We start from the raw sequence: 26,701 nt of genomic DNA, 5'->3' as shown, positions 1-26,701 counted from the left end.
GATAAGGGTCTAAAACCTGGAGTCATTGCACATTTAGAGGCTGGTGAATTAAATACAAAAAAGTACCCAATCCATTCTAGGAAGCATAATATTCTTACAAGTTTGGTTGTCTTATAGGTACAGCTTTGTGCTTCTTGTCTGTTTCTCCCATGTCTCCAGGTTATTCGCCTAGCACCTAATTGAGTGTCACTGTTTCCATATTGTCTGCTTCAAAGCAGCCTTAGATTGTACATTTGTAAACAAGTAGGCAGAAAGAATTCAAAACAGAATTAATGAGCTGTGTTTCCTCCTCTTTCTGCAGCCTGGTGTTATTACTGGCTATAGGCAGAGAGTGTGCATTGGATACTATGAGCACTAGGATTTACAACCATGTTGATTCTTTTTCAAGCAACTGCAAATTCTCTCAGCAGCTCCAGTCCAGACAGCTGGGTCACAAAAGGGATTTTCCTTCCCCAGCTGCACAAGAACCTTTTGGCCCAAACGCACTGCTCCTTTGGCAATGTATTTTGGACTTTGCCAGTACAAAAGCATTCTGCAAGTATAGGAAAAAGTTACGGCAGATTTACACTTGCATTTTAAGTATAGGACTCACACTACCATTGTACTAGGAATTCCTTGGTACTCACAGCATTTGTCCCAAGAAAGGAGCAGAAAACAATTTGTTCTTACTCTGAGACAACTGCTTTGGGGAATTAAAAATATTTAACAAAGCCCAGGGGCCTTTACAGAAGCTGAAATTAGGCAAACTATTTATGCCACTGCTGAGCTGTTCACAAGCTGGGACACAGGAGCTGTGAATAAACAAAATGTAATCCAGAATGCTGATGCTTGGTTGAATGGACATCTGGTTACCAAAGCATCCCCAGTAGCTCTGCAGAGTATGTACTTACGAGCTCCTCAGGAGTTCAGGCTCAGGCCTGGAAGCCTGGGCACAAAATTTCTTTCAGCCACTAGCATCCAGTTTCAACTTTCAGCAGTGTTTGTATTAACATATTTTCATGTGGGTCACAGTGTCCAGCAACTGGAGCACTGGGAAACTTGCTGCATTCTGAGCTCTGCTACTGACCTATCAGCACTTGGGCCACATCCAGAATATCTCCCAGCTGAGCCTAGGACCAGCACTGAGAAACAGACCCACCCACTTGCTCTTACTGTGTGGTTTCCAAGTCCTGCAAAGAGGCAGCGTAGATGGCCCTCACTGCTCTGAGCCTCTCCTGAGTCAAAACAGGCAGGGCTTGTTTCCTGGTGGCAGTACAGGCTCAGCAGGGAACCAATACAGATTCAGCCACGGTAGCCGATTCCTCAGAGGTGCTGGAGACTTGCAAGTACTGGTAAGGCCCTCTCTGCACCTCTGCATGTTCAGCTCCCCAGCAGCCCAATCTGTACAATGGGAATAAGGTAGCTTCCTGCCATGTACACAGTGATTTGAGGTCTGTAGGTGGGAAGTGCTGTTGCAAGCACTAGGTGTTGCTGCATTCCACTGAGGGTAAAAATACCTCTGTTTTGGGAGATGATAATTACACTGAAGAGAGGTAGGGACATGATGCATCAAGCTCCTGAGGTACAACATAGAGGATAGGACAGATTGATGATAGGACTGAAATACAGCAAGGGAGGTTACCACAAGAGTTGTGTGCAGCAAGAATTCGGAAGAACAGAGGAGAAATCTTAAGTCATGTTCTTTCTCTAAGGACAACCGTGTCACCTGTAAAGGCCATTAATCAGCCAGAATACCTGAAGTTCATTCTTACCAACATTAGCCAAGCACAGATGAAGTCGACCTTTCACCACAGCATGGACTCCTACGGGCTTCACTGAGCCATGACGGAGAACGTCCCCACTCATCACTGTGGTGTCCTGCTCATATTCAGTCGAAATGACCTCCAGCTCATGATGCACTTGAACTGCTGTCCGACCCTGGCGGAGCAGGTGCTGTGAGATGAAAGAAACCCACCCTGAAGCCAAAAAAGTATACACTCTGTGGGTCCTGCCCATGATAGACCATCGGTAAATGATTTTCTCTGTCTGTGCAATTCTTTGACAGGTTTTCTTCAAATAAATGCTGTATCCAAAGTTTACTGTTAGTTTTCTTTTTCAGCATACCTGAGGCTTTTTTTAGCTCTTATGTCTCAAACGTTAATCGCAGTTCATAGCTCATAGCTTTTATCCCTGGGGTAATGGTGTGCTGGTTGCAATAGACAAATTAAAACACCCTGTTTAGGGCAGGCTGAGCCTTCTCTGAGGTTCTGTGAGATTCAGAAGGTGGTGGTTTTGCAGGTGTTTCTTTCTCTTTAATTCTTCTGCAATGACCCAAATCAGTTGGGAGATGACAGAAACGAAACAAAATTGTGAATAATAAATAGTAGTTTCTTTAACTGCATTTTACTAGATATCCAAAAAGACACAACTGAGAAGAAAGCTCTAGACTGGCTGAAAAAAGCAATCTGGCTAGACGTAGAAGTGGGAATGGAAAATGGAAGCTAATAACAATTAACATAATTTAGAAGCATGGATATGTAGAAAATTGATAAGGAAACCAAAAGGGAACTAGGAGAAATAAATGGTCAGCACAGTTAAAGGAAGCAAAGAGGGAGACACTTTTTTAATGTATTAGGGACAAAAGCAATCCTCCCATGGTAGTTATCCATGACAAGATGAAATGGTAGCCTTTTCAGTAAAAATTCAGAATGTTCCATAAAAGTTTCTGTTCTATATTTGGGGAAAACACAGAGAATATTACACATTACAGGAGGAGAAGGATGAAATACCATCTTTTCCAACAGTAACTCAGGAGAATGTTAAAGGGCAGTTATTAAAGCAAGATTATTTCTTTAAATCAACAGATCCAGAAAACTTGCATTTAAGAAGCTTAAACAGCTGCCTGAGAAGCTCTCTGGACTTTTAATGTTGATTTTTCAATAAATCTTGGAACACACTGTAAGTTCCAGAGGATTAGAATGCAGTTAATGATATACCAATGCTTAAATGGGGTAATGAGGATGACGCATATAATTTTAGGCCTGTCAGGTTAGTTCAGTACCAGGATGATACAGGATTTGATGGATAAACAATTAAGAATATCATTAATCCCAACAAACATGGATTTATAGAAAATAAATCTCATGAAACTATTGTTTAATAAAGATAAAAGTGTTGAAGTAACACACTTAGATATCTGTAAGGTGTAAGGAAAGTATAAGGCCTTGGTGCTGCATGGCATCTTGACTATGGAACCAGAATGATACAAAATCAATGTTGTGTATCATAAATAGATTAAAAACCAGCTAGCTATGAGAGGTCTCAGAATACAGTGGTACAATGGGGACACATCATCAGGTGAAAATGTTTCCAGGGATATTTTATAGGGATTTGTTCTTCACCCTGCGTGTTTTACAAGTTTTATCAATTACCTTCAAGAGAACATACTATATTGCTGATTAAAGTTTGCATGTGATACATGGGTGAGGGAAGAGAAATACAGGAGAAGACAGGGGAGAAGATAGAGCCATGGTGAGTGTAAAGAAGGCATTTCAATATAGCTAAATGTAGAGTTGCTGGTCTAAGTACAAAGTGTGCAGGCTGTGCTTACAGCATGGGGAACTCTAACCTTGGCAGTAGCAACTCTGAGAAAGGCTTGGGGGCTGTAAGGGATGATGATCATGGACTTTGAGGATACAGCTGAAAGGACCAATGTGATCTTGGAATAGATAAATGGGGGAACAGGCAGGAGGAGTGGGGAGGCTGTATCACCTCTCTATTTGGTATACTGTCCACTCAAAACTTGGAGGGGCTTCAGGGAAGTACCATGAAAATGATTAAAGAAACTAAGTGAAACTCTATAAGAGCTCTAAGTAAGTAGTTTATCAGGGAGGAGAAGCATGACTAGATTGATCACAGTCTTTAAGTACCTTCATGGTACTTATATGGTCCTGACATAGAAAACAGAAATTTGAGAACACTCAGCTGAGTGGACAAAGTTCTACTAGGTCCAGGAGCTAGAAGTTGAAGTCAGACAAATTCAGACCTGAAGAAAGACTTAAATCTGTAACAGAGAGGTGAGGTAGCCATTGGAACAAATTAAAAAGGGTTGCAGGGAATTCTCCAGGACCAGAAAGTCATAAGTCAGATAAGGTGTGTTTTGTTTCTGGGGAAGTCCTGTGCTAAAGTGAGATGCCAGGCTAGACCATCAGAATGGTCATTTTTGGCTTCAGAGTCCAGGATAAAAAAATCAGTCCTTGATGGACACAATGGCAGAGAGGGCAGGGAGCAGAAAACAGAGCAGCAAATCAGGCAGGCAGTACAGGACAGGGAGTAGAAAGTAAAGCAGTAGATTGGGGAAGGGTACAAAACAGAGAATAGAAATCAGAGCAGTCGATCAGGCAAGGGAAGAGGACGGGAATAATACTTGGGGAGGTGTGTGGCTAATTTGTAGCCACAACAGATCCCCACCCGCACTGCCTCAGGGGACCCAGCAGGATATGGAGCTTTTACCTCTCAGCTACTGATATGAATCCAGACAGCTTAACAGTGAGCAAAAATTCTAACTCCCTCTGGCCTGTAAATAGTGGTGCTCAGACCATTTTCCCAGTGAAACATGTTTGAACAAACCATCTCCTAGCACTTGGCTCTGTTTGCTCCTCTTTCCTGGCAGCCCCAGTGGAGATGTATGGGAGTCAGTGGATCCAGAGCATGGACTGGGCCTTCCCTGCAGCACAGGCAGTGTTGCAACCCATACACAAATGAAGCCTGCTGGCAAGGCAAGAGTAACATATACTGCTGCTGCCTCTTATGACTGTGTCCTGTGAAGCAGTGAAGACCACTTACTCTCCAGTTTTGTCACTGCAACATCTTTCTGGAGCACAAGGAAGGAACCTCCCAGCACCACCCCTTTTTTAAAAATGTTGCCAACTTTGAAAAATCATTAGATCAGATCTGAGTGCCACAGAAACTAATGCTTATTCCCAAAACCCTCACGGAGTCATCTTCTTTACCACATAACTCAGGACTGATATTTGCAATATTTAGTTGCAAAGCTCAGAAACTCCAGCACCACTGTCCTCTGCACAAACATACAACAAAAATCCATTTAAAATTCTTAACACTCTAGGCAGAGGTTGTTTTATATTCTTTGAGAGTTTTTGCTATTATTAGTAAACATGGGCTTGTTATGGGAAAAGTTTCCTACCTTCAACCTAACTGCCGCAGATCCAATGAGCAGCAAAGAGTCTCCATCCCAGATGTCAATCTGTAGGGTATGGTTAGCTAGGTAACGCAGAAACCAACGTTGTTCTCCAGCCTTTAGGAAAGCAGGATCTACCAGATAATTTAGCTGCAGCCCTGAAGTGCCTGCAAGACAAGGAGTATTTTCCTGACCAAGCAAATTTAAGTTACTTCTTAGCAGATTCATTTCTGAATTGGGTTCTATCAATGTGTCTACCTGCAGTCCTTCAATAATGTTCTCCCTTGGTAATGCCTCACAGGGTGCTTGTAGACATGCTGGGATGCTGCTCTGACACTGTAATTATAGTGCATCGAAGCAGGCTCAATGATTCATAGTTTCATAGTTAGTAGGGTTGAAAGGGACCTGAGCAGATCATCGAGTCCGACCCACTGCCATGGCAGGAAAGAGTACTGGAGTCAAAAAACTCCAGCAAGGTGTTCATCCAGCCTCCTCTTAAAGACCCCAAAGGTAGGAGCCAGCACCACTTCTCTTGGAAGTTGGTTCCAGACCTTAGCCACCCTGACCGTGAAGTAGTGCCTCCTGATATCTAGTCTAAATCTACCCTCTGCCAGCTCGTGAGCATTATTTCTAGTCACTCCTGGTAGTGCTCGGGGAACAGGGACTCCCTCAATGCCTGCTGGTCCCCTCTGACTAGTTTGTAACAGGCCACTAGATCCCCCCTCAGTCTTCTCTTGTGGAGGCTGAACAGGTTCAGGTCCTGTAGCCTCTCCTTGTAGGGCCTGCCCTGTTGCCCCCTGATCATGCAAGTGGCCTCCTCTGGACCCTCTCCATGTTGTCCACATCCCTCTTGAAGTGCGGCACCCAGAATTGGATGCAGTACTCCAGCTGCGGCCTGACCAGTGCCACATAGAGGGGGAGTATCACCTCCCTGGACCTGCTCGAGATGTATCTGTGGATGCATGACAAGGTGTGGCTGGCCTTCCTGACTGCATCCCCACACTGCCAGCCCATGTTCATCTTGGCATCAGTGATGACTCCGAGATCCTTTTCTGCCTCTGTACTGACGAGAAGGGAGTTCCCCAGCCTGTAGGTATGTATGGTGCTGGTTCTTCCTCCCCAGGTACAGCACCCTGCACTTGTCCGTTTTGAATCCCATCCTATTCTCATCCACCCACCCCTGTAACCTGTCCAGGTCCGATTGCAGCCTATTCCTCCCTTCTAGCATCCCCACATCCCCCCACATCTTAGTGTCATCAGCAAATTTGAACAGGGTGCTTTTTACCCCCTCGTCCAAGTCACTGATGAAGATGTTGAACAGTGCAGGCCCGAGGACTGAGCCCTGTGGAACCCCACTGCCCACATTCCTTCAGGTAAAATGACCTGTCCACCACCACTCTCTGGGTGCGGCCCTCCAGCCAGTTGGTGACCCATTTGACTGTGTGGGTGTTGACACCACAGTCCCCCAGTTTCTTAATAAGAACAGGGTGAGAAACAGTGTTGGAGGCCTTCCGAAAGTCCAGGAAGACTATTTCAACTGCTACCCCTGCATCTAAGGATTTGGTGACCTGGTCATAGAAGGGCACCAGGTTGGTCTGACAGGACCTGCCTCTAATGAACCCGTGTTGGTTGCCCCTAAGCATACTCTCCCCCGGTGGCCCCTCGTGGACATGTGCTGGACTAATTCTCTCAAAAAGCTTGCCCAGGATTGAGGTAAGACTAACTGGCCTATCGTTTCCTGGGTCCTCCTTCCTCTCCTTTATGGAGATGGGAACCACACTGGCCCTCAATTAATTGAGTCTGCTGGAGCGTGCTAATTAGTGCACTCCAGCCATCCTCCATGTCTTGTGTATCAGCATCCCCATGCCTCAAAATGGCAGCTGGGGCACCTTAACTAAAGCCTGTTCGACAAGCTTTACATAAGGTGCTCCCACCACCATTTTGAAGTGTAGGTATGCTGATACATGAGGCACCATGAGTGCTTTAATTAGCGTGGCTCTTGGAGCCACTGTAATTAAAGCACCCCCCCCCCCCCCCCACACACACACACTCTCTCTCTCTCCCCTGGAGAATGTGTCTATCATCTATCAATGAAATATTATCTATATGTATGCATCTATCAACAAAATATTAAGCTTTCAGTTCTTTCTGGGAGTGACATTCATCCACAAAAATATCAAGTTAATGTGGACTTCCCATTCTAATGTTTATTAACTATGCTACAGGGCAGGGAAGAACTTTACCAGCTAATTATGCTGCGTCAGAGATAGGATACTGGCTTTGTCTCTAGGGACAGAAATTTAATAAGATGGTAAAAAAAACAACAACAAAAAATAAAAAAACTTTGTTAAGAGAATCAGATTGGATTGCTACAGACTGGCTGCTTCGATATGCTGTGCGTCTTTGTAAAATACAGTTAGCTACTGCTGGAGTCAGCATTCTAGATTTCTGAATCGTGTCAATGACACTTATTGATGTTTTTGTTATGGCTTAACATTTTGAACACTTTAATTGTATGCTGAATAAACTAATGGAAACCTGATATCATAACAGATGCTAGTCCATTACCTTGGCTTGGAGCTCAGCCTAAATTCAATTGACAAAAATGCTATTTGAACAATTAAAAAAAAAGTAGTTTAAGCTTCCCAGGTGCATTTTCCTCACACAACAACATATTAATGCAGCATGTAAGAAACAATTTTACTGATAACTATAGGAAAGGCTTAAAATATTGATACAGTTTTAGTCTTAATTCATTCTGAAACCCCAGAGCAAGGTTCAGTTGATGGCAAGTCTTTAGTCTCTCAAGCATGTGGGCAGAATGCCTCTGATCCAAGCAGTCCAGTATCCTGCCCCCAACAACTGGCAACAGTAGATGCTTCAAAGGAAGGACAAAAAAACACCCAAGAACAAAGACAGAATGACCAGACCACAGGGGGGAGATTTCTTCTAGGCTCCAAGCAATTGGTTTTGCCCTGAAGCACAAAAGTTAATGCCCTCATTAAACCATATCCTCCTCTCCACTGCAGGTATGATGTATACAAACACACATATGCACCAGGTTGAGTTCTGAATCTTACTAAGCAAGTTCTTGGGATGAATGATTTCTTGTGGCAATGTGTCCTGCTGGCTAGGTGCGAGCTTGGTAACAAAATATGGCTTTAAATTTGCCGCCCATTAATTTTACTAAGTGTCCTCTTGTTTAGCGCAAAGAATAGATTTAAATGCCCGGGTGCTTGCTCAACCCTACCCATTATTTCATCATGTCAAACCCCCTAAGAGTGTTCTTACACCTTTTCCAATTTCCAAACTGCTGGCTACAGTCTGCAGGGTTTCCTCAGGGGACACGCTATCTGGTGACAGCTATAACACTCTCAGATTGCTAGTGCTTACCACTGTCAAGCATTCCCTCCTTGTTAATCGGAACTAAGATGTAGGAAGATGGGGCTGAAGAGGTGGAGTCAGCAAGGTCCATTTTGACCAGCTGTAGCCGTGGTGTGGTGACCTGTGAGAAGCGGTAGAACTGGAAGGTGAAATACACAGTCTTCGGCCATGTCACCTCTGTGCCAGCCTGGGGAGTCCTTAACCAAAAAAAGAAAAGAAACCCACATCTGTGTTAATCCTCCCCCTATTACAGATTCCTCATTGGTAGTGTTCTGTGCTTTCAGTTTTTACTGGTTTTCACCAATAAATTCCCTGAGTTTTTAATTGAAGTTATTTAGTTTTTACTGATTTATACCTGATTTTTCTGATTTACATCTGTTTTTCAGTTCACTCAATTTTACCAGGTACAGTAAAATCCCTGTTAACTGGTACAAGTGGGGAATGGCTGGGGAGTGCCAGTAAGCTAAAAGTGCTGGTTACTCAAGGCACAGGTTTCTGGCTGTATGTAGGAGGGGGTGGCAGTGGCCGCATGCGCAGAGGGGGGTGGTGGCTGCGCGGGGGCTGGGGAAGGGTGGCTGGAGCCGCTGCCTGGCAGCGTGGGGCTCTGACCCCAGGCAGGGCAGAAGGGGCCACGGCAATCACTCCTGGGGCAGGCAGGTCCCAGCTGCACCCCAGCGGCTCTGGCTGTGGCCCTGCCCTGGGCGCTGCAAGCCCCGCTAGGGGAGCAGGTGGGAGAACCCAGCCCTGCTCCCTGTGGTGGGCACTTCACCTGGCCACTCCACACAGGCCCACAGGGCTGAAGCCACTGCCTGGGGGCACGGGGCTCCTAGCTCTGACCCCAGGCAGGGCAGAAGGTGCTGGTGCTGGAGTCAGGGTGGTTCGGGGTGCAGTGGTGCCAGTGCTGGGGTCCCAGGGGGTTCAGGGTGCAGCACTGCCCAGCAACTGCAGGCAGCTGGCACCAGCCACTCCCAGGTCCGCTGCAGCAGGGGCTGGGGTGAGCGGGGACAAGCTGCGCCACACCGCCTGCCCCCTGGGGCTCTGCTTGTTCCCACTCACCCCAGTCCCTGCTGCAACGGCCCCACGAATGGCTGATACCAGCTGTGGAGGGAACCGTAAGTCAGTGAGTGCAGTCATGGCTCTTGCTGCTACATGCACCTCAGGAGGGCTGTAGGCTGGAGGGCTGTGCCGGGCTCTTCCAGGGGGCACATGCTGCCAGATCTGTGCGCCAGACAAGAACAAGCTGCTACCCACCCTGAGCACCAGGAAGAGCCCAGAGCCACCACTGGCTCCAGCCTGCAGCAGCAGCCTTCTCTTGTTCTGTGCAGATCGGGGGGCACGTGCCCCTCTTGGAAATAGCCAGGCACAGCCCTCCAGCCCATGGCCTTCCCAGGGTGCATGTAGCAGCAACAGCCCTGCCCCCCCAACCATGCACCCACTGACAGTTCCCTCTGCTTTGCTCCCTGCTGCAGCCCCGGGAGTGGCCAAAAGGCTGTGCTGCACTGCATCCTTCCCCCCACCCCTTCCCTAGTCCTAGCCTTACTCCCTCCTTCCCTGCCATGGGAACATATTACTATTTTCCCTGATTTAAACTGATTTCTTTTCTTCCTTTTATCTTGATTTCAACCTGGTTTTTAAGTTTGGAAAATAAACCCTGAAAAATTCCTGGATTTTTTTTTTTAAATAAAAACCAAAAATGTGGAACATTACTCATTGTGCATGTATTTGGAAACCACTAAGAGGCAGAGGAACCAGAGAAGATTCATGACAGTAAGTATAGTCAAAAGACTTTGGGAGGTTTTCTATGAAGCAGTATTCTTGAGAGGAAAGCAGCTTGCATTTACTTCCACTTTCAATCAGTTGATACCACTGTGACCCCCTGCTCTCTTGTACTGAGTGCCCTAGTCCAAAACCAGCTGAAAAGGGCATTTTAGCTTCAGACTTACACTGCACTGTCAATCACAGTAAAGACTGGAGCAATATATTGTCAAGATAAAGCCACCACTGCAGGAAAGCCTTTCCAAATGAAGCTCCTTGTCTATAAATAAGCAGTTACTCGGGAAAAACCCAGAGTAATTAGTTTTTACATTACAATCTGGCTAATGTGAATAAAAAATTAATTTGGAACTGGCTCAATACATAAAGCAATATCTAAAATGAAATGTTTACTATTCCGAGAACTACTGTTGGCAGTTTCGTTACCATGGCAGTGGCTAATCCATGCCTCAGGGAAGCAAGGAGAAAATCCTTATGAAGGGACATTGGGGCACAGAAAGAAGGACATGTCAGAATTGCACCAAGAGAGAACCATGAAGATCAAGACAGAAACCAATGATCCTGCAACAGGGGACATAAACCCAACCCTAAACCATGGCACCTGGGCCTTACCTGCTAAAGGCAAGGAACTGTAGAACTATTTCATTGCTTTGCAAGAAGTCAGCTTCTTCCCTCTGGGGATCAAAGTTCACAGGGGCTGCAGGGTCCAAAACTTCTACTGGTTCCTTGTTGCAATCCAGGATTTCTGGAAAGCCAGCAGCATGTAGGCGGGCTAGAGAGGCCCGAGTGAGCGCTGTGCTAAAGCTGAAAGAGAAATGCCTTTGAGTTTTCCAGGCAGTGGGAAACATCAAAATGCCAAACTTTTCTATCTTAGCATCTCTGGTACCTCTTTATGAGCATTTTAAGTTGGTTCCAAGTTACTTAGAGAGATGGTGTCAGCAAGGAATGGGCTGGTGACACAGACCTGAAGCTCCATCCCACTAGCTAAGTAGTGAGTTCACCTGCTCATGCTCCACTCACTGGCACCTCTGTCAAAGGGCCTCACCTGCTTGCCTGTGCTCCCATAGCAACGATTGGCACATGCACTGGCATGAAGGGCAACTCCTGCAGCTGGTCACTCGCCAGGGACTCTTGGGCCAGCAAGCCACAGCTGAGATCAGCCTCCAGATGAGTTACGCTGCCACTGCCATGCACCGGCTCCTGCTGACAAACAAGGGGCTCAGATGAAATGAGCAGTCTCCTAGATGGATAGGTAACACCACAGCAAGGGGGCAGGCTCTGGAGCTCCTTGGGCTGCAGAGCCAGTGGCCTTACTCCCAGGCAATGGGCGGAACACAGAACTACTACTGCCTCCCAGCCAACTGGCTTATGCACTGAGCTCTGCTGCCTCTCCTGCACGAAAGTGCAGCTGTGAAGGAGGAGCTGGAGCATTTTCAGACACCCAGGTTCTATGTATGCTGAGCTGTGGAACATGCCGTGACCGCAGGCCTCAGTGTTCACTTTGTAGCTCTGTGAGAACGCATACCCAAGTAAGAACACTTCTTTCTGCAAAGGCTGGACAAGGGAAAAGATAGGCCAGTACTTAAACAGAAATTGAAACCCTTACTGTGCGTCTACGTTGGCCTCTCCCTGGAGATGGAAGAAGTAGAGAGCCACTGGGCTGCTGCAACGGGGGTTTTGTTACATGGTGTGGTGACATGGACAACTGAGAGAGCGACAACTGGAAAGGAAATAACTGATTATCATTAAGATGATGAGGCTGCTGAAGGAAGAAATGCCACGATGTATGAACTTCCTGTGGGAACCTGGTTAGGTCAGGAGTGCCAGAAACTCATGCAAGGCACGGCTGTGGCTTGCTTTTGAAATGATCTGTGCAGGTCAGGAATGATAAATGCTTAGACCTCACTGAGGCACAGTTCTCCTTCTTAGATAAGCTGCGCAGCTCAGATGCTTCTGGGTTCTAATGATGCCTAAACCATATTCCCTAATTTAGCTGCTGATGCTGCAGTATACTGTGCAGTTTCAGAATGGATTACCTACAGGGGTTGTGGAATCTTTATTCCTGGAACTTTTTAAAAACAGGTTAGAGGAGGATGATCCTACCTGGTACAAGGGTTTAGACTGGAAAACCTCCTGAAGTCCCTTCAAGGTCTATTTTCCTATAATTCTGTGATTATTATGCATTAAAAATAACTGTAGAAAGATAAAGATCAAAACAGTCCAGTAATGACTGTAAAATCCATTTTTTCTTCACAAATATCATTGTGTACTGTTCTCCGTATCAAAAATAAAAAAACACTCTGAACTTGTATTTGGGGGCTTGCACCTGATTCTTTAAACCTTGACAAACTGTCCATGCAGAAATTACATACTGTTGTCAATATACTTCTGCTGGACAGGAGAACCCTGCAGATCTGCTCTGCTAAAATGATATTGCCTTAAAAAATAAAAATAAAAAAAATCCATGTTATGAGAACAGCTTCAAAGGTTTGTGTCCAGTAAATAATAGGTAGAGTATGTTTTTGCTGCTGTTTGGGATATGGATTCTAGCAGGAAATTGTTGTTTAGCCACGAAGGCCTTGGAAACTAATACACAGTGGAATACTGGAATAACTTTCAGAGCTAGACTACACTGCGCGAACAGAGCTGTTTTCAAGGAAATACTATTGCCTGTGAAGCTTATACAAGTAGTTTATACCCTGGAGTAATGTGTGTGTGTAGACATTACATTACTTCACTAGTAAGTTAAGCAGTTTCTCCACATCGCTATTTTTCAGGAATTTTGTGCGGAAAAAAATCAACATGAAGCAAACCAGTCTGCAAGAGAATTGATGTTTTTAGCCTCCTTCTCTGTTATCAGTGAATCATGATGTAATTATATGATCAAAAAGAAGAGGGTGGAAGAACCAGCTATTCAAAGCTTGCCTTGTTATGCTTAACTCTAATTATATGAAATACTGGCTTCTCATGCAGTGACCTGCAAGGGCCTTCACAGCAGCTGCAACCCTGGCCAGCTCTCACTAGCTACCTCTTTATCCAGTCTGGTCACTCGAGTCACCACTAACATGCTCATCTCCTGACTCCTTTACTTGCTTTCTACCTCTTCTCCATCAGACCCAACCAAGTTCCATCATTTATCAGGTGCAAGTGGGCTGGGCATTTCTGTGGATTCACTCTGCTGACCTACAACGTTGACCTTAAAGTTTAACCCGCTTCTTACTTGAAATCCTAAACTTTTAAAAAAAATATTACCAGCAACACTGCCCTAGTGGATCCCTTTCCTAGAATGAAAGACTCAGTGAAAACACTGAATACTCTAACTGACAATCTAATTTCCCAATGCAGTAACACATCACAATCAAGCACTTACCCCAGGTCCCTGAGTGGAAGCTTGAGTGGAAGCCATTATTTGGGGTGAAGGCGTAGAACCTATAAAGGAGCAGACAAGAGAAAATGCAGGAAAAAAATGCAGGGATTCTATACCATTTGGTGGACTCACCATGTCCCATATCTCAGCCCCATTAAAGTCAATGAAAGTTGCTGCTGACCAGAGCCATGACTAAATTTTGGTGTCCTGGGTAAAACTTCAGGCAGCAGTGGCAGTGAAAACACCTTTGTTACATCTGGAGGATGCCTGTGCCCCCCGGTTTGTAGAAGCCCAGCTGGATAAGCCCCAAACCACCTGGCTGCACGCTGGGACACAGAAACTGGGTGCTGGGAAACAGAAGGAGCAGCCCTGGACTGCTTGGCCCTAGAAGCTGAGCCCCACACAGATCCTACAGCAAGGCAGCATAGGGCTTCTCCAGCTCAGCTCATATGCCCGGGGGGGGCAGGGCTGCTCCAGCTGCAGCAAAGACTGTAGTGGAGAAAGACATCATTTCTGCACCCCTTCTATGTTAGTGCCTTTCTCACTCCCTACTGCTACTAGTTTTAATAACTCTGGTTCATCCCCTCCCGTCACCTAGTATTTGTTTCCTATATCTGGTGGAGGTATGTAAATTTGGGGAGGTGAGATACTGCTTTTTAGCCACCTCTCACTGATCTGTACACTATAACTGTCGTCTGAAATAAAAAAATATATAGTTATTCTCCAGACCGCATTGTTTTTCAAAGAGAATTAGGCTTAATCTGCCAGGGAATGCTTCCCTGTTGTAAAACATAGATCCTCTATCACAAGACAGTGCTGTATTTTCCTTAAAGCCATGTGGCACTGGCTAAGTGGATTGTTTAATGAGACGTGGAAGTTTTGGGATACTTACAGTTTTGATAGCTCTTCTATTATGTCTTGTCACTATTTTCATCTGTTTGTACATTCATGCCCTGAAACTGCATGGGTTTTGTTTTATCTTTGGTGGTCTACTTGTTCCTTGGCACAAGACGAACTTGCTATCCTGATAAGCAGGAAACCTTTTAGTTCAGAATTGGAGCACAGATGTTTTTTAGCTATTAATAAGCCTTCATTTTGCTTTCTCTGTCTCATTCATTTCAGCTGTTATTGTGAAAGTTTTCCAAGGAAATTACTGAGTTTCCCTTAAACTTACATTACTGTTTTCTTTCTACTTTGATGGATTTGGCCATTATTAAGATGGTCATGGTTAGAAATGCACAAGGCCCAATATTTATCAGCACCAGAAATGTATAGAAAAGATTCTTTGCTAGCCGCTTGCTCAGTGACTCACATCTTTCTCCAACGCTTAGCTTTTGCAGTGTGACAGCAGATACTGATGCAATATAGCTCTTAAACATGGGCAGGGACAAGTATGAGTGTAAATAAAAAAGACCACATTATCTTAATAAACCTGTGATCATTAGTATTCGATCATAGAAATTTGGGACTCTGTTAAACTGCTTGGTAAACTTCACAAGAACAATCCTTGTGGAAGTTCTAGTTTTGTCCTTCTGCTACCAAATGGGCTGGATATGCCTGAGGATTTTGCAAGTTCCACCAAAGCTAACTGGGAAGAGCAGGAGCAAAAGTTTGCAGACAGAATGTCTTCTAGACTTTGCTGAGCATCAGAAACCATTGCATGAAAGACAGATGACTTCTCAAGCAAGTTCTTAGCTCATCCAAATCTACCTGCCTGTCTACAGCAATGGCAAAGGTGACATTCCAGTTCGATTTCAGAGTTCAGACTGCTGCTCCCCAAAATACAGTGTATATGTAGTCTCTGGCAGGGTTTATGGAGTCTGGGTAGCCTCCTTTTAAATAGTCTGTGAACTCTCTAGAGGGGCTCGCTGTGTTCTGCACTTTAAAAATCCCAAGGATCCAACCAAAGCAGCAGCTCATATACAGTGCTGCCTAGCAATACTACGTGTATATTCCATAAGCACTTTTATGTGAATTCTAACATGTCCATCTGGCTTCTTCATAGTTATGTTTTATGCATAAAGATCAAACTATCAATTTTCAGAACAACCAGTAATTAGAACGATTACATTACCGAGCCTTCCTTGTCCATGAAGTCACAGAGGGACAAAAGTTCCCCAAAGAGTTAAAAGAGAAAAGGAATAAAAATGGTCTGTTCACCATTCAGTTTGGGATTCTGAATTCTCTTTTGCATACAGCCTCTTCTGGAAGCTGTGATTCATGAAAGGTCACTGTATTTTCTGAACGCTTCAAAGCTTGTGTGCAGTATCTGCTCATTGCTCCTCCACAAGCTGCTTGAAAGAAGTGATTTGTACTGTCAGAGAAGTGCCCATTGCATTCATGGCTATCATTAACACAGATCTGACCTAACATATTGTACTAAGTGCAGCTGTGAACTTATAATTGCTATGAACTTTCTAAATAGGGCAAAAACAAGCATTGGTCCTGATTGCAATGAACAAGTCAGGTTTGGAGCCACGAGCCACCTAGACAGAATTGCTGAAAAATTAATCCACTGGATGTCTGCCAGCAAAGAATTAACCCTTATGTCCCAATTAGCAAATATGATCAAACAGCAGTGATCCTACTTGTTAGAACAGTGTGACAGCCTCAAAGCAAACCCAAGTAAGCTGTTTCAGATAAAGGCTCCCCAGAATGCATTAAAAAATGAAATACAGGGGCAGGGATCATCTTCCAAGTGCACTTTCATCAGAAATGTTTGAATGATTGGCTAGCCCTTTATGAAGCAAACCATATATCACACCATGTCTCTTCTATTTAAGTAACAGTCCCTATTGCTAGTTCAGGTACAAGACGTCCAATCACAAAAGGAGTTGAGCCTTTTAAACTAAAGGCAATGAGGCTGTGTTGAGGTTGAATGACTGGCCCAAGGCTACACTGGGAGTCAGTGGCAGACCTGGGATAAGAGTTCTCACCTGTTTTCCAGTCCTACCCACTGTAAAATGTCACTTCCTTCAACATAAGAAATGTAACTCCCAACATAGATTTATCTGCTAGTAGCATTTTTTTGCCTTCCCGCTGCTGTCCTCACATCCCACATACCCCATTAAATCCTTTAATGTGTTGATCTGCACCCCAGCAGAGAAGAGGCTGGCTCAGCTTCCTCTGCACTCTAGCTCAACAAATAATATTGATGTAAAACTGCCTGATGAAGTGAACTCTGCTCTTGGCAATGACAGAGCTATGTCCATTCAGCCAGGGCCATATTAAAATACTGCTAGAGTCTGCATTAGTTTAGTTACAGCTGTTATGGGCTCTAAGAATTTTTCTATCTGAAGTTAAGAGTTTTCAATCCTGCTGCTGCCTAAAAAAACTCTGAAAAACTTTCCATGAAAGCAATTCACAAAATACACCATTTAGATTCCTTTTGCCCCATTTTCTTTTCATTGTTCAAGGTATTTACATGGGAACTGCTCCCCTGTCCTGGCTGGTTGTTCTCCAGGTGAGGCCAAAATTCTGTCCCAGCTAGGTTATAACTGGCTGCTGTGGAAAGCGTTGCTGTGTCTTACACAACATATTATATCCTGGGGAAACAAGGTTTGTTTGGTGATATCTTTTCTTGGACCAGCTATACAGTAGGGAAAGATGTTAGATGAGCTTGCTTTCTGCATATTCCCTTGACTATGAGGGCAAGAATAACACTGTGGCCCTACTATACCCTGGGGTGCAGAATAAACAGTCAAAGCAGATAAACTGAGAAGCATCTAAACTCTTGTTCCAAGGCAAATCTGCTTTGCCATAAAACAAGAAAAGGAGTTTAGAAAAAAAGAACTAAAGGCTAGAAGCAGATTTGTTTTCATGTTTTAAAACAGGCTGTTTTTCAGAGTTCTCCAGAAGGCTCCAGTGGCTCTTCAGGAAATGCATACCCAGAAAAAATTATCACATTGCACTGCAAGAGAGAGTTTCCAGCTGTCTATCATGTATACCAGAATAACAGGGAACTAACGGAAGCTACTGCCTTACAAGTGGTACTAAAAGCTAACTTTATTCTGCAAAAAATCTTCTGATATTACTTGAGACAAAGAAAAAATTAGATTGCCAACTGCAGCAAATTCCCTGACCCGTCTGGAGATTAATTTTTCCTGACACACTATTACTCCACAGACAGCTTCAGCTTACCAAGTGTGGCTGTCAGCAAAACCATTAGGATTTTTTATTCAACTTTTCTCTCACTTGCATGCAGAGCAAATCTTTGATACCCCCTTTGAACTTGGCTAAGAAATCAGAATCAAAAGACATTAATCCTCAAGATATAAATGGACTTAGAGCCCTTTTGGTTCCTTGTTTGTGTGCATGCAACCTTGCCTGCAGGGCTCTGCAAATATATGAATGAGATCTGTAGTTTTCCAGTGGCCCTCACTTGATGGGATGGCATTTTACTCCCAAAGTGCCCCCTGTGCTGAGAAGCATGGTGTCCCCTTTTATTGCTGGAAATTAATGACATCAGCAGTAAAAATGCCTACGGCTGAGGTTGAGGTTGCATACATGATAGACAGGAATCAGTGAGCTGTGCTTCAGGACCAGTGCCTCCAGGATGCAAGCCTGGGCCCCAAGATCAAGAGTACACAGCTACTTTTGGACAAATTGCCTTAAGAAAAGACAGCTAAGATCAATTCTATTTTTAGAACAAAGCTTTTTACCAGGCTGGGCACATGATATGAGGTTGCTATAGAAAACAGCACAAACTGCTCCAGAGAGAAAAGCACTCCCTCAGAGGACAAAGGGTCCCACTGGAATGGTAGTTCCAGGGAAGGGATTGTGCAGCCACCCCTCAATGCATGCCGCATTCTGGATGAAAGTACACAAGGGGCATTGAACAGGGAGGATATGCTCTCCTGTTATGGGAAGCAAGGAAGAGGTGACTTGCAGTATGTAACGTTCTGCACAAACAAGAGAGCAGAAAAGAAGTGTCTTATAACATTTACAAAAAAAGTGAAATTGGGATCTAACTGACAGCCCTTAGAATCAGAGTCAGTAATCCCCAGGGCAGGCAGAGCATGAACAAGAGCAGTGTAAACTTCCCTCTAACTTGCGTGCTCTGCCCTTGTCCTGCAGACACCAGGCCTCAAGGCTATGAGGAACAATAACCTCTTTGCTCAGGGGCCAACCAATACGGCAGGTGGCTCTAGTCTGGAGACAGCTTTTTGCTTTCTGGCCTTGGTCTGGGTGAGACCAGGGTTCGAATTATGGGGGAGCTCAGGGGTGGGGGGAAAGGGGGCCTGAGCCCCCCCATAAGAGACACAAGCTCCCTCATAAGAGATGGGCCAATCAGCACCTCCCCCTTGCAACAGCCCGGAGCCCGTGTGCCACCGTGCATAGTCCCTGGCCCACCCTGCGCCTTTGTGAACAGCCCAGGCAGTGGCAGCTCCTTCTGGCTGCCACCGCCACTGGCTCCAGCCCTGTGGTACTGGCAGAGACCCGTGCATACAGCCCCAACCCCAGCCAACATTTTTTGCAGACCTCCCCCCCCACCTCCAGTCAAAGTGTAATTCAAATCCAGGGTGAGACCGGAAGGAAGAGGACAGAAATTGGCTCACTCCAGAAAGGCCCACTCAACAGCCTTCACACAGCAATGATTATGGCCTGGCAGATGTCACATACAAAATCCTGATCTCTGTTACCTCCATCAGGGTGAGAGCAGAGTAACAGAGAACGGACAAAAAAAAAGATAGGGAAACCTGGATGCAAACACAGTGAGAGTGGTCCCAGGAGAGCATCAGCTGGCCTGAGCAGCATGCCACAGAATAAGAGGGTCCACTTAGTATAGCTGGCATGGGAAGCTTGTTAGCACAGGCATCCCAGTGTGGCAGACAGGATTCGAACCTTGCAGGTCCTCCAAGTGTGGGCATGCACTAGGCAGTTGCCACTGTGTCAGCAACATAAGGCAGCACAGCTCTAAGGCATTCCAAAAGTCTCTTGCACCTTCCAGTGATCTGCCTTGCTTTTTCCTCCCAGCAGAACTGCTTACACAGAGAACTCATTGGCCAAGCCAGGAGCAGGAAAGAAGAGCTTGCAGAACTGCACAGGCCCTGCAATGGGAACATGAAGTTGGCACATTCAGTGGTCTTGATCCTTCTACACCCTCTTTGCCTGGAAGGGAGAGCAGCTGTAAGCTTGGCAAGGTCACCTGGGTATCCTCCTCCAGTCTGATAAACGCTGATGGTGGTCTAATGGTAACTGGGGTAGCTGGAGGAGTTGGCTAAGGATGGGAGAAGCTGTGTGCGCACAATGGATTTAATGAGCACTATGCAATGGGAAAATGCATGACAAGTTTGCTGATCTTACTGGATGCATAAACAAGCCTACCTATATTTAACTAAAAGAACTGTTAACCTGAAAAGCAGTGACTGAAGGAGGATGAAGGGCCAACAGGATGAGACTGTTGCTTAGCAACCTGCTGCAATTCAGGCAGATGGAAATATATATTGTTTTTTGGATTGCAAAATGAGGGTGGAGCACAGGGCTATAGAAACAGGACCAAGCAGTTGGTACTACCAGGTGCAGTCAGGCCAGAGGAAGAAGGTACATAGGGTGGAAGAAACAGTGGAGGGAAAACTAGTTTCTCCTGATGAAAGAGGTTGTCTGTTTTGTGCCTCTTAGGATGGAATGTGCCCTGTGGCATGTGACATTTGGGAAAGCTGTTTCAGCCCTGTCACTGCCTGGACTGAAAAGATGATGGGCTCCAGGCTTCCATGTGACCTGGCATGACAGCCTCCTCATGCCTCCAAGGCCTGAGGGGGCAGATCCTTTACTTTAAGTCAAGGGATTTGGTGCCATAATGACTTTTTTGCAAGCTGGCATAAAGCCATCCCCATTGTATTACAGGTGGGATGACTCTTTGTTTCCTAGGCCAGCCTATCACACCAGGATGCAAAGTATTATTAGATTTCATGTTCTACTCCAAAAGTGGCTGCATTGTACTAATGTAAGATTTATTCCAGAAATCTTAATTTTGTAAATTGTTTTCTCAGTGCTTGGAAGTGAAAAGAAGAGTGTGAGGGCCTGACCTGGTGGTCCACAGTCAAGCAGAACTCCCTGTGGGAGTTTAAGGACTGCAGCAACTAACTATGATGATGCTTTGTTACTGCTATCCTTAGCTGTAGCTTTTGCTGAGCATGCCTCAACTGGCTTTTAAAAATAGCTGTGAAAAATACAAGCCAATAACTATGCTGTGGTTTTGTTTTGTTTGTTTGTTTTTACAGGAAAATGTCATTGCCACTGCTTTCCAAAAGTCTGCACCAGCCTCCTTTAAAAGCCAAGCCATTTCTCCAGGTGAAAAAATGTTGGGGAGAAGGAATGGGGGTATATTCTGAAGGAATAACTGAAACCAGAAGGCTGACAAGCACCATAAAGAGAGGCTCTGGGTAAATGCACATTGAGCTAACTAGTTTTTACAAAATTGACTTACATTCTATCAGTGCAGTTTCCACCACTGAGCTTTCCCAAGGAAGTTACTTGCATCTGTTTAGACACTAGGTTTTGATGTACTTGGAGTTAGCTTCCCAGGCATCAGCTGTTCAGAGCTGAGATGGCTGGCAAAGCAATCTTGAGAAGCAGGAAGAGTGGACAGATGCATTTTAAGGACTTTGGAACTCTAAACTAAATGCTAAATGTCAATAGCTCTTGCATTTTGGTAATTTGAAGGTAACAAGCAGGAGGATTCATGTTCTTCTTGAGATACCAGTTAAAATTGTTTCTATTTGAAGTCTCTTGGCAAATCTTCAAACCTGAGATCATTTGCCAAGCATTGCATCTCCTGGCTCTTCATAGTCATGCTAAGTGTTCACGACAGATGCATACCCACACCACACTCGGATAAATCCATTCTTGCCTTTCCTAGTTTCAAAAGGACATTTCTTCCTAGCACACATGGTTGAGTCCCTGCTGCCTTCATGCCAGATTTATCTGCTTAAATAGCAAGCTCTTTGGGGCAGGGGCCATATTTGTGTTCTGTATTTGTGTAGCATCTTGCACAACGAGGCCCTAGTCCACAACTGTGATCTCCAGGCACTAAAGCAATACAAGGAAATGACAATAATAATGTCAACTAGCTGGGATGTGATTCACTGCCAGTCACCATCACTTCTTACCTGACAGGCAGTCTGGCCTATGCTAGCCCTGCTCAGGTATCACCCACAGCAACAAGCCAGGTATTACCCACAGCAGCACCTACTAAAACTCTCCCTATATGCTCAGCATGCCCCTTCTGCTCTCAGATGCAGAGCTCTCAGATGCAGTGGCTCCAGAAAGAGGGAATCAGGTGTTCCAGAATATGCACCTTGGCTTCTCACTGGTTTCATGCTGTGCTATTTTTGTGGCACTTAGCTAATCCAATTTTTTTTTTTTTTTTTTTTTACAAAACAGACTATTAGTTCCAGCAAGTTCCTCCTTTTAAATGAAGCAAAATGCTGTTTCACATTCCACATGTTAGCTCAGTGTCCTTGCTCCCTATAGATATGGCATAGGATGCTGACATGTTCAGCTAAATTTACCTCTTTTAACACACTGTAATTATATTGATTCACATGAACTGAACTGCCTTCATGAAAACATGTTTCAAGTAGCATAATAGTAGCACAATTATGTGAAGGAGAGTCTAACCCAACATAGGCAAGGAAACACCACTATTAAATAGTGTCAATTGACCCTTTAAGATTCTGCTTTTAAAAACCTTTTAAACCAACAAACCCACGCACAGGCGAGTCAGAAAGTTCTAAGGCTGAATATGGGTCAGTGAATCTTTGCAAAACAAAAATCAAAACATCACCGCCCCCCAGTGGCTCAACATAGCATTTCACAATGCAGAAAGTAGGTCTGCTCTCATGCCACTGCAAAAACTGGAGCATTATTCATACCTATAAATTGAAGTGCTTCACTTAAGCTGACAGCTACAATGTCATTAGGCTTATCAAAAGAACCATATATGTTTGTAAAATATTCAGAGTGAAAAGGCTTCAGTCACAGCTTAAAAGCAGCTGCGTATTTAGAATCTCAAAAAAGTGCAAGCAGAAAGATATATTCATTCAGAAAGGTGGGAACTGGGAGTTTCAGAGGGAATAGGCCACAATACAGCTTTGTACAGTGCATACAGCAGCAGGGCTATAGGGACACACTGTACACTGCATAAAGTAAGCAATCAACATAGGAGTCTGCTGCGTTGTAGCCTTCATTTCAAGCAGCAAAACCCCTGGAATCCAACATACCAAATAAAAATGACCATCAAGCACACACCACCCTCCAGCAAAGATGCCAGGGGCAGCGCTATTCCAAGAGAGAACATTTGATCAGTAGGAGGCAACCTGTCAAACAACACAGGCTGTAGGTTTAGTGCAATGGGTGTCCAGCCAGGGAAATGCATGTCCTACACCCAACTCAGAGCTGCTGGTCCTGAAGCCTTCAAAAATTAGAGAATTGGAACCACTCCCCACTGGAGGTTCTTGTTCTTGCCCACTGGGCTATGAAAAGGATTCTTGGGGCAATCATGGTCTTAACTGATTAAAATCAGCTGTGGCAAAAGCTGCAGAGTCTGTTCTTTGCATGCCAACAGGTGCTTATAGTGGATTCCCTGATGCCATACATATATTTGCTTCCACTGGTGAGCAAGGGGTTGACCCCTGACAGACCACCCCAAAACACCACTACATCACTGACAAGAATCAGCACCCCCATAGGCACTAAATGGTCACAACTGGCATTCATCTACGCAACAAAACATTTACCACAGATGACTTGTTCTGGCATGTCTTCAAGTACAAATGGTCCTATAAACTTCTGGAACACCACCACATTAATAAGGTAATAAACTCACATATTGATGTTTAAAATAGGCAGGTAAATTGAGAGCAATCTGGTTTGCACATCTATAGATAAATTCAAAACTATTAAAAACAGCAGAAAATACTGACTCCTAATAAAAAAGGAAAATTGTTCTCAGTAGCTTCCTCAGTGAAATTACCAAATTATTCCCAATTAAGAGATACTGTATAAATGGACATTTACCCTAATTTTTAGCCCAGTCTCATCTTGTGGGTTTGAAGTTTAGCTCACTTTTTAGTATTCTGTGTTTGCTTTCTGCTGAGGGGAAAAGCCAGCAGTGGGGGAGGGGGATAAAGAGAGAATTACCTGGAGGGGATATTCAAAAGCACACAATTTACCCTCACTCTACTCCCAATGAAGCCAGTGAAATGTTACCATTATCTTCAAAAGGAACAAACAGGCTAGTGCTGAAAATATGCCCATGCAGTATATTGTGTGCTGCATGCATTGACCCAAACACAGTAACATATATAAGACTGCTGTCAAGTTCACTTCTGTTCCCCATGCACACACTGCAGACTTCCCTTTATTTAGGAAAATGTTCGATTTCTTTCCTTGCGTCTTTTACTGAATCCTACTTGAGGAAAAAACACCAAACTTGCATAACAGGATAAACGGGTTTGCAGACCTCACCTGGTTTTACAAACACAACAAAACTCAGCCCTGTAGTTGGTGAAGGTTTGCAAAGGCCTGAATCCCACAAGTATCCTTCTGCCCTGTTAAAATGCATGTTTGTTCTCAAACAGACCCTGGAAGAGAATACACTTGCATCATAGGTATGTGCTGATTAAATAAGTGTTGCTGTCACATTTTATAAAGTGCAATGGAATGAGGTTATTTATTCAGACTATTTTAACAATTCTTACTTTGTCAAACTATCTGGAGGGTTTTGAGTGTAAAAATATAAATAACACTACCATTAGGGAATGATACATTTCAGGAGGCGGTTTGAAGGGTATGCCACAAGCACTTACATGTCCTAAACCCAAGCAAGTAGAAAGCTACTAGGGGTTGAAATATCCTGCCTTTCCAATCACATCACCAGAGCTCAGCAACATACATATTCACACTACATGCATGCAATTAACAGTTGACTATTTGCCCATGACAGACTGTGAACTTGTGCAGAGGTGCCTGGCAAGATATTGTAGGTTGTCCCTTTCATTTTAAGATTTATGAACGTTAGATAACTGCCTTCTTCCTAATGCCTCAGGAGGAAGGCTACAATCCTTGATTTACCCTGGAGGAGCTGAAGGAGGGAGGGAAAGTGACTCGCTCAGGTCCTGTGCACTACACAGCAGTGGGCCTGCCACCTTCTGCTTGCTGCCTTGAGACATGTACTAACTTGTACATGTCTGAAGGCTTGTACTAACTGCTCTCTCACCATGGCGGACCCAAGAGTGAAGGATTAGGAGGATTCCCAAAGCCCTCCTTTTTTCTGTTCAGTCAACAGACTCCCCAAGGGTAATACAACACTGGAATAAGTCATGCTGCACAACACCAGTGGGCTATCTGGTCCAGTAGGCACTCCTAGACACTGCAAGGGTACATGCAAGAAACACCTTCAGGGAATAACTTAGAACAGCTTCAGACCCAGGGGTATTTGCTGTCCCAGTCCCATCAGTGTCTGATTTGTGCCCTAAAGAAGGCAAGGTTTTGGCCTGTCTAAATATTCTTCTTGTTAAGTAGATGTTCTTATTGTCCATTTAACTGTCTAGTCCTGTTTTGAATCCTCCTCAGCTCCTGATTACCTTTTTATACCAACAACTCAATCGTATTTTTTTTTATTAAACTTCTAAGCTTTTTTTTTGCTCAGAAAATGTCAGGTCATCAAAACTGAAATGCACTGCAGGAAGGGCATAGTTTTAATTTAATTATTTTTAACTTAAAAATCCTGAAGGGAAGTTTTGAAATTGTCCAAAAGTTTAATTTTGATCTTTTCTGAATGACAAACATTGGCTTCACTTCTCCTTCAGAAACAATTTTGTTTCAAAATTCAAGCTAACAATGGTAAAAAAAAAGTAGAAAATTAAAAATATTCAAAACTGAAATGAAACATTTTGAAATTTTGATTTTCAGTTTGTGAATATTTCAACTTCCCATCCTAATGAAGGATGTGAGAAATTTTTGCATGGAAAAACTGTTTTCTGCCCAGCTCCATTCCAGAAGCCAGCTACACACAAACTAAAAAGTATTTCTTTTTATCTCATATACCTGAAGCAAGAGCTGAGCAAGAGCCTCAAGCAGTCCCCTAATGCATACACTGTACTGAGAGACCTCAGGAAAAATACTACTGTGTTTATACTATCATGGCTGGACTTTGCAAGTCAAAAAGCAGAATATGCAGTGACAATCCCATGAACCATTGCAAATTAACATAAGCATCAAGCCAGTACTTAGCTTATAAACTCAGTGAGTACTGTACTATGTGAGATGTACTTTTTTCTCTCTAGTACAGAGCCAGAAGTTCTGCTGCATGTTTTGGAAGTTACCAATCTTGAAAACACTTACGGAGAGATGGTGTGGATGGCTTCTTGGAGCAGAAAAGCTCTTCTCTGACATGACTTAAAGTATTTGGGGAAGCACCGAGATGTTCCTCTGAGTTAGTGGAAACACGGAACTGGATGGTACCAGACTCAACCTGCTTCACCTGAAACAAACACATTTAGAAAATGAATTGTATATAATAGTATAATGCCTTAGTACCTCTTCCCTGAAAAGAGAGTCAGTCAGTTCTTGTCACACATCCAACAAAGTTAGAATACCAAATGTGTAGCTCAAGGCACATGTATGTAAAACTATCAATAGAAGGTTCTTTAAAGTATAGAAACTATAGTTTTCTATTAAAGAAATTTCCTTAACCCAAGAGAGTGAAGGAATGATACTAACGCTCCCAAAAATCACAGTAATATTTGCCTCAGTGTAACATAGGATGGATTAATGACCACAACTGGGAATCTGAAAGTCTGCAATTGGGAGTTACCCGAAGAAAAACAATGCATATATATAATCCATATAAAAACAATGCATGATATATCTTTGCCATATAATTATTACACATCCTAGTACATACATTTCATAGATTTCATAGACATTAGGGCTGGAAGGGACCTCGGGAGATCATCGAGTCCAGCCCCCTGCCCAAAGGGCAGGAAGTCAGC

The 26,701-nt window shown here is 44.1% G+C and overlaps 1 protein-coding gene across 7 annotated transcripts in view; it reads right to left on the bottom strand.

Annotated features, from left to right (window-relative positions):
• NPHP4 (nephrocystin 4) overlaps positions 1-26,701 on the bottom strand; it is a 103,832-nt gene that overhangs the window by 22,624 nt on the left and 54,507 nt on the right. For 6 of the 7 annotated variants that reach the window (XM_019541171.1, XM_019541170.1, XM_019541174.1 and 3 more), the window contains 8 exons: positions 26,052-26,190; positions 13,707-13,765; positions 11,943-12,056; positions 11,382-11,539; positions 10,949-11,140; positions 8,573-8,760; positions 5,186-5,346; positions 1,752-1,932 (listed from right to left, as the gene is read on the bottom strand). In XM_019541171.1, the coding sequence (XP_019396716.1) occupies positions 1,752-1,932; positions 5,186-5,346; positions 8,573-8,760; positions 10,949-11,140; positions 11,382-11,539; positions 11,943-12,056; positions 13,707-13,765; positions 26,052-26,190 (1,192 nt within the window). The remainder of the gene's footprint in view (positions 1-1,751; positions 1,933-5,185; positions 5,347-8,572; positions 8,761-10,948; positions 11,141-11,381; positions 11,540-11,942; positions 12,057-13,706; positions 13,766-26,051; positions 26,191-26,701) is intronic. The other variant, XM_019541173.1, reaches the window with a different exon arrangement.

The sequence above is a fragment of the Crocodylus porosus genome, unplaced genomic scaffold (assembly GCF_001723895.1).
Source record: "Crocodylus porosus isolate Cpor-Errol unplaced genomic scaffold, CroPor_comp1, whole genome shotgun sequence".
Taxonomy (NCBI): Eukaryota; Metazoa; Chordata; order Crocodylia; family Crocodylidae; genus Crocodylus; species Crocodylus porosus.
Note: the sequence above shows the minus strand (reverse complement) of the source record. Positions and strands in the feature narration are given on the sequence as shown.